The 8,552-nt window shown below is 44.3% G+C and overlaps 1 protein-coding gene across 1 annotated transcript; it reads left to right on the top strand.

Moving 5' to 3' along the window:
- Positions 1 to 438: 438 nt before the first annotated feature.
- LOC124092190 (vomeronasal type-2 receptor 116-like) lies at positions 439 to 8,153 on the top strand. Its single transcript, XM_046443655.1, is given in 7 exon segments — positions 439 to 708; positions 1,077 to 1,890; positions 2,582 to 2,802; positions 3,339 to 3,462; positions 7,252 to 7,350; positions 7,353 to 7,560; positions 7,562 to 8,153. Coding segments are annotated over 6 exon segments (1,995 nt in total). The 5' UTR covers positions 439 to 708; positions 1,077 to 1,139.
- Positions 8,154 to 8,552: the final 399 nt, after the last annotated feature.

The raw sequence follows: 8,552 nt of genomic DNA, 5'->3' as shown, positions 1-8,552 counted from the left end.
TCACTGCTGTAGAACAACATACCAAATACTGGGTGACTTCAACAACAATCATCTAGTGTTCACCTTTGTCAAGGATGAGGATTCCAAGATCAAGGAATGACCTGATTGTTTGTCAGGTCAAGATCTGCTTCCTGATTCACGAATGGACAAGGATCTTCTCGGTGTGCCCCCATATAGCAAGCCCTCTGGACTTTCCAGGGACACTGATAAGAGACACATCCTCATGACCCTATTTCATCCTAACTACCCACCGACATCTCATGCTCTAACAGCATCACATTGAGCGGAGGATTTCAACATATGAACTGGGTGAGGGGGCAAAGACAAGCATTCAGTACATACAAATCATTGTATTAGATTTGAAGAAAATCATTGTTGGAGTCTTATCCCTAAAGACCTCTATGCCCTCTATGCAGCTTGCAGTCCAGGAACTACCAGTATGTCCTGTCGTTGGTTTTTGCCATTGAAGAGATCAACAGGAACCCATATCTCTTACCCAACATATCTCTGGGATATGAGTTCCATAGTGTCCTGCACACTGATCGGTGGACATTGGAGAGCTCTTTAACTTGGCTTACGGGAAGAGTCAAGTACATCCCTAATTACACCTGTAGCAAGGAGAGCAAGTCCGTAGCAGTAATTACAGGACAAACATGGACATCTTCAGCCCAAATTGGAACACTGCTGCACCTCTACAGATTTCCACAGGTGAGGGTGGGAGGGATGGGGAGAGATGAAACCATTATCTATTGGTGCGATTGCCAGGGGAATAAAGAGAGTGACAGGAGAAGACTGAGTTATGCCTGTTATCAGAGTGTATTGTCTCTAAGGCGGTACTCCAGCACTGGAGGGAAATTACATATACGTGGTTTGAAATATACAGGGAGAAGGGGGGAAACATAAAAGGGCTTCCCTGAACATAGAGATGAGTCAGTTCCTTTATAGGATGGTGTGAGCAAGTAGGAGTTGATTAGAACACTGGGACACTTAAAAAGGTTGTACAACACCTGTCAGTTCTGAGAGGGTGCCTGGCGCCATCCTCTTCCTCACATGGCCTCCATGTCCTTCCCTTTCAGCTCACCTTTGGGCCTTTTGAACCCATCTTGAGTGACAATGGCCAGTTTCCTTTTCTCTATCAGATGGCCCCCAAGGACACAACTCTGGCCCTTGCCGTGGTGTTCTTGATGGTTCATTTCAGCTGGAACTGGGTGAGGCTGATCATCTCAGAAGATGAGAAAGGCATTCGATTTCTCTCAGATGTGAGAGGAGAGATGGACAGGAACGGAGTCTGCATGGCCTTTGTGAATATGATCCCAGTCACCATGCTGTTGTATTTCACAAGAGCTCACAAACATTACAACCAGATCATGAAATCCTCGGCACGTGTGGTCATCATTTTTGGTGACACAGAGTCTCTTCTGGCTGTGAGTTTTAATAGATGGGACAATGTAGTCACACAGAGAGTTTGGGTCACCACCTCACAATGGGATGTTACCAATAGTAAGAAACCTTTCATCCTGGACCCATTCCATGGCGCACTCATTTTTTCTCACCACCATGGGGAGATTTCTGGTTTGAAACATTTTATCCAGACAGCGAACCCTGCCAAATACCCAGAGGACACATTCCTTGCTTTGTTGTGGTGGATGCATTTTAACTGCTCAGTCTCAGAGTCTGAGTGTAAAACATTGGAGAGCTGTTCTTCCAAAGGCTCCTTGGCATGGTTACCACGGCACCATTTTGACATGGCCGTGAGTGACGGGAGTTACAACATATACAATGCTGTCTATGCCGTGGCCCACACCCTTCACGAGATGCTCCTTCAACAAGTAGACGGGCAACCAATGAAGAATGGGAAAGGCCCAGTGTTCTCCCCCTGGCAGGGAATGTCTCCAATTGGGTGGTGTGAACTTTACCAAGGCGTCATCCTTGAAGGGCTCCACAGGGGCTCCAACCAAGAAGTGCAGGATCCTTTCCACAAACACAGCACTTATGTACTCTTGTCACTGCTAGCAGGTAAATCTGTGCCTGGATGGCAAGCAAGAACCAGATGCCGCTGGCCAGGGGAAAAGGAGCTAGGAATGAAGATCTGTGTTCAGTTAGAGAGCGCCTCAACGTCCTGCCCGCCCACTGCTCTCAACAGGAGAAACCCCCTTCCAGGATGCCCTTCATTGACAAGCAGAGAACTAGCTCCCTAACTGCCTGGAGAACACTGAGCACAGTGGACAGTTTGCAGAAGGGATCTCATGCAATTCTGCACCACTTCAGGCTCTGGTGGCCTGACCTGGCTGACAGGTGCTCTGAGATCGAGGAGAGGAAACGGGTGTGGAATAGCATGCCCACTGACCATGCAGGTGTGCCTGGGTTTGGGCATCTCCTCCTGAGCCTGACCGATACTGTAGAAACACTCTCACCACACCAGTCAGAATTCATACCATGTCCATGTTTTACTCCATCAGGTGCCTGTAATAAAGTTGAATTTTTAGGAAGGGATAAAACAAATGTGCAGAATTCAGTAATCCAGATTTCTTCTTAACTCTGGATCCCTCTCTTATCTTGGTGCTTCTCTTTCAGCTGCACCCCTTTCTGAAGAACATCAAATTTAACAATCCTGCAGGGGACCCAGTGAGTATGAATCAGAAAGGACAATTGGACAGAGAGTATGACATTCTTAACTTTTGGAATTTTCCGGAAGGCCTTGGACTTAAGGTGAAAGTTGGAACGTTTTCCCCTTATTTACCACAGGGACAACAAATGTCTCTATCTGAGGACAAGATAGAGTGGGCCACAGGAGATAGACAGGTGGGTTGGACCTGATCATAATTCTTTGCACTACACTTAGAGAACCAAAAGTGTATGGTGGGTCATGTGCCTCTCCATGTGGTTAATAAATGGCCACATCTGGATGTCTTTCGCATCACATTTCACCTTCCAAGATTTCCTTAGTTACTTTCTGATGGTGGGAAACAAACATGTGCATTTGACCATAGGTTTCTAAATGTTCATATGTATCACATTAGCCACATAGATGGTCTTTTATCAATTAATTTTGGGTAGGTATATCCAATGTATATTTATTTATATATTTATTTTTTAGAGAGAGAATTTTTTAATTTTATTTTTTAGTTTTCTGTGGACACGACATCTTTATTTTATTTTTATGTGGTGCTGAGGATTGAACTCAGGGCCCTGCCCATGCCAGGGAAGCGCGTTACCACTTGAGCCACATCCCCAGCCCACAAAGTATATTTATTAGTGGTCCAATACTCTAAAGCATTACAGTTATTATGGGACTGGGTCAAAGTCCCCTCTTGCCAACATGTATTTGAATTTCTTAGACTCCCAACTCAGCCTGCAGTGTGAGCTGTAGACCTGGATTCAGGAAGTCCCCTCAGGAGGGAAAGCCTGCCTGTTGTTTTGACTGCACTCCCTGCCCAGAGGACGAGATTTCCAACCAGACAGGTGAGTGCATGCCTTAGGAGAAATTCCTGGGATCTCCTATATCCCCCAAACCACGCAAGGAACTTCCAATTGATATGGAAGAGAAATGAGGGACAAAATTCTTCCTTGCTTAAGTTAAAAACTCAGGTGTGATAATCAATAGTACCACCCCAAGAAATAATAAACCTCCTGTCCCTTGAACCACGTTCTTTGACTCCGCATTCTAGACCCACCTCACACAGTGTAGTCCCAGGAAATGTCTTTTGACACCGAACAGAAGCCTAAGCCTCATTTCCACCTGTGAATTTAACACATAGTGCTATATGTCTCCACTTTCAGCTTCTTTGAAGGTACATTTGGATCACACTGAAGATAAGGGTCTTGCATAGCCTTACTTTCTCAGTATACAGCACTGTTCTTGATGCAGGGCAGGTGCTCAGAAAGGTTGTATTTGAGTTGAGGAGTAAATATTGCTGCAATGTAGAATGGCTATGGTACAGCGTACTCCCAGTAAGTAGCCTGTACTTCCTGCTCTCCCCTAGCTCACCCTGAGTGAAAAACAGTACATAGAGAGGTGAACTCAAGGTATCCGTTACACTGCACTAGATGCAATCACAAAAATTCTAGTGTGTCATGGGTGATGCCATGTACATACTTGAAGGTTGGCATGGACTTCCTGAAAGTGGTGTAGTGTCTACTAATGATGATCACTGAGTGTGATAGCCAGAGAACCTAACAAACATACACAGTGCAACCTCACGTAAAAAGGTGGTTGTGAGTGTTGGGAGAGGATGTGAAAAAGGAACACAAGTCTACTTTGAGCTGCTCATATTTGACATTAAATGGTGATACAGGAAAACCTAGTCTAGAGTGGGGATTTTCTACTTTTTGTGACTGATATGTAGCCTAATTTGTAACACATTTCACATTATTTCAGTTGATTTAAAGTATGCTTATTCTGACAACATAGTCCAGTAAATGAGCAGTTTGAGTGAAGGTTCTCTATTGCACAATCGGTGTGTGGTAAGCTATTTTCTGGCTCGTGTGCACAGTTCCCACCAGCTTCAATTCCTATGTGCTTGGGAATTTAAACATACTCTTCTAAACAGACCAGGGGTTATGAAATACCAACTATGTGAGAAAGACTAATCCTCTTTCAAGAAAAATTTCAAAAACCAGACAGAAAGTGGGTCCTCTATAAAGGTCTACCAAGAATTGTTAGTGTCATGAAGATTTAAGTCAAGCTGAAAAGCTGCAGTGTCAACAATGGTTGTCAAAGATGTCAAGAAATAATCTGAACAACCCCATATTTATATCTTAGAAGTGTTTTTTAAATGTTTTACATGAACTATTGTCTAAAAATTCTAACACATTTTTATTGTGGCTAACAACTTCACTGGCGAATGCTATCAAACACTCAAGAAGACACAGTAGCCACTTAGTCAGAAGCCTCAGCAAAGTGAAAATCACAATGGCAACGGGCTGCCACCTCACCCCAGTTAGAGTAGTGTTATCCAAAATAAATAATAGCAAACTCTGGCTAGGATACCGAGAAAGTGACCACTTATCCACTGTTGGCAGAAAGTATGTGAGTACAGCCAGCGTGGAAAACAGGATGGAGTTTTCTCAAAAACCTAAGAAAGAACTACATATGATCCAGCAGCCCCAGACTGAGTACATGCACAAGGAAATAAAATTAGCTTGCTTAAAAGATATTTTTACTCCCATGTTTTGCACTTTTCATGATAGCCATAATATGGAGTCAGACACACATCAACGTGTGAATGGATAATGAAAATATGGTACACGTGCACAGTGAAATATTACTCAGGAAAAAAAGAATAACGAAATCCTGCCTTGGAAGGAAATAGATGGAGAAGGAGGACTTCATGTTACATTAAATAAGCCAGACCCAGAAAAATAAGCATCTCATTTCCTCTCCCATATGTGGAAACCAAAAAAAAAAAAAAAAAACCAACAACCTTGACCTGAAAATGAAACAGTGACTATTTGAAACTGGGATGGTTACCTGGAGTGAGAGGGGAGAGGATGGAAGAAGGGTGGATGGATCCAGTTCCTGCAGACTGCATGCATATGAGGGAATATCACAGGGAATCCCATTAAAATACACAATTAATATGCACAGACAAAAGCAAGATACACAAAGGAGTAAGGAAATTGAATTTCTTTATGCTAATAGGTTAACTTTTGTTGTCAACACCGAAATGCTCATTAGAAGAAAGGAAACATACAAGCCACTCTCCTTGAACGAAATTCACATATGATTCAAAACGAAAAGAAAAGAAAAGCAATCCCACCATATTTTAGAAAGGGACTATATCATGACCAAAACTGGTTTATACAATGTTAAGTAAACAGAGTCCCAGAAAAAGAAACAAATTATAACCAAACACCTGCAAACGGTTAATAAAATGCAGTTCCCATTCCTTTTACACTAAATCCAGAGAAACAACTCTTAGCAGAGGAGTAAGAAAGATGGGTTTAAATCCTACCAAGAGTGTCCCAGAACAGCACAGCAGGCACAGTGCACCTGAGGTCAGGTTGAGGACAAGCACAGGACGAGGACGCGCACCGCCACACCTGCTCGACCCCACACCATGTCCTACCCACGGCTGGCCCCAGAGGACTGAGGCAGAAGGAAGACCATATTGGAAAGGAAGTGACGCACGGTGTTCATTCAGATGATATTGTTGCATGAACAAAAATATCCAAATGAATTAAGGAGTCAGTCATTTATTTTTGTGGGAACCGACTTTCTATTTCCTGGGTGCAAACTGCTTGTTTCTATTACTCGTCTCGTTGTTCTCAAAAAAGAAAATTTAAAAGATATCCACAACATTTAAGCTTGTGAAATATATAGAAATAAGTTTATTGGCAATCTTGAAAGAATGATAAAAATGAAAGAAGACTGAAGGAAGTGGACAAATAAGGCCCGTCCCTGGCTGGAAAGACACAGCAGTAGGAAGGTGGCGGGGCTGGCTATCAGAGCTGGTCTGTGGGTGCCATGCCGTCCACTCCACACCTGCATGTTCTGGGTGCACACTGCAGCTTTGGGCTGGCAGGACTCAGTCCCCGTGAAATCGAGTACTGTCATCTCTAGATGCTTGTGACTTAGCAATTCATTTCCTTCCGATGGTCTAACAAACTTATCCAGACCATATTTGGGGAGAGAGGCAGGTGTTTTATGTCCTCCCAAATCCATATGTTGAAACTTAGCCCTAAGATGATGGTATGAGGATGTAGAGCTTTAGGTGGTGTAGGATCAGGCGGTTTCTACCTTCCTTAATAAGATTAGTGCTACCATAACCAAGGCCTGGGGAGTTTGCACTCACAGCCAGGTGGGGACACAGCAATAGCCACCTTCCTTGCAACAGAGAGAGCCTGTGTCAGACCATGGACAAGAAGCTCTGCCAGCCTGAACTTCCTGGGTTCCAGAAGTGGTAATGGTAAATGTGTGCTTTCATGAACTGTGAGCTCAAAGTTAGTTCATTATTGTATCTTGAACACACTAAGAAGTAGGTATGGCTTTGTTGTTAGATAAGGAAGATGGTGTCATGAACATGCAATGCAAGGTAAGTGGATGAAAGAAACAATAGCTATGTTTTCCAAACCATAAAGAAGATGGGGAGTGCTGACTGGGAATCATTCCTCCCACAGCTCTTTCATTCACTACCCAAAGCAACAAGGAAGGACACTTTGGCTAAGATTGTTCAGTGCTCTACTTTGAGAGGGCCTCAGAGTAAGAGAATTACTGACCCAGGACTGATGACACTCTGCATTTCTCACCAGACATGGACCAGTGTGTGAAGTGTCCAGCTCATCAGTATGCCAACACGGAGCAAACCACCTGTCTCCAAAAGGCTGTGACCTTCCTGGCCTATGAAGACCCCTGGGGAAGACTCTGGCCTGCTCGGCTCTCTGCTTCTCTGCACTCACGGCTGCTGTCCTTGGGGTCTTTGTGAAGCACAGAGACACCCCCATAGTCAAGGCCAACAACAGGGCTCTCAGCTCCATCCTGCTCATCTCCCTCACCTTCTGTTTTCTCTGCTCTCTGCTCTTCATTGGCCGTCCCGGCACAGCCACCTGCATCCTGCAGGAGCACATTTGGACTGGTGTTCACTGTGCCCGTTTCCACGGTCCTGGCCAAAACTGTCACTGTGATTCTGGCCTTCAAGGTCACTGCCCCAGGGAGAAGGATGAGGCGGTGCCTGGTGTCAGGGGCACCCAACTTCATCATTCCCAGCTGCTCCCTCATCCACCTGACTCTCTGTGGAGTCTGGCTGGGGACCTCTCCTCCCTTTGTGGACACAGACACACACTCTGACCATGGCTGCATCATCATCACGTGCAACAAGGGCTCAGTCATTGCCTTCTACTGTGCCCTGGGCTCCCTGGGCTCCCTGGCCCTGGGGACCTTCACGGTGGCCTTCCTGGCCAGGAACCTGCCTGACACCTTCAATGAAGCCAAGTTCCTGACCTTCAGCATGCTGGTGTTCTGCAGTGTCTGGCTCACCTTCCTCCCTGTGTACCACAGCACCAAGGGCAAGGTCATGGTGGCCATAGAGGTCTTCTCTATCCTGGCCTCCAGCACAGGGCTCCTGGGCTGCATCTTTGCCCCCAAGTGCTACATAATTCTCATAAGACCTGACAAGAACTCTCTGAAAGGTTTAAAGAATAGAAAAGTTTTTTGAAAATAGATATTCTGTGGGTTTATCTCTTAAGTCTCTTTCACATTTTTAGGATCTTGAATCAAAAAGAAACCCAGTGTTGAATTCCTATATTCTAAAGCAACAGAAACTATTTTACTTTTTGGACCACCTCCTTTTTAAGAAGAGTCATTATTGTAAAAGTACCCCCAGCTAGCCATCAGGCTACAAACCACAGTGGTATCTCACGATTATGGCTCTCCTTGAAATCATGGTACTGAACTAATTGCTATATTCTGTTCATAAATTGGCAGACACTTTACATAATTATATTTTGATAAAATAACACATTATGCTTGCTTCATTTTCTGTTTTTCTCTCTTATGCACTAGGTATTTTATTGTTTGCTTCATAAATTCCTTACGATATTTTACCTAAGTAAAA

Source organism: Marmota monax, unplaced genomic scaffold (genome assembly GCF_021218885.2).
Source record: "Marmota monax isolate L192 unplaced genomic scaffold, Marmota_monax_Labrador192_F-V1.1 WCK01_AAM20220418_F8-fsc00102, whole genome shotgun sequence".
In the NCBI taxonomy this organism is placed as follows: Eukaryota; Metazoa; Chordata; class Mammalia; order Rodentia; family Sciuridae; genus Marmota; species Marmota monax.
The sequence above is the reverse complement of the archived record's forward strand: the minus strand, read 5'-3'. Positions and strand labels throughout refer to the sequence as shown.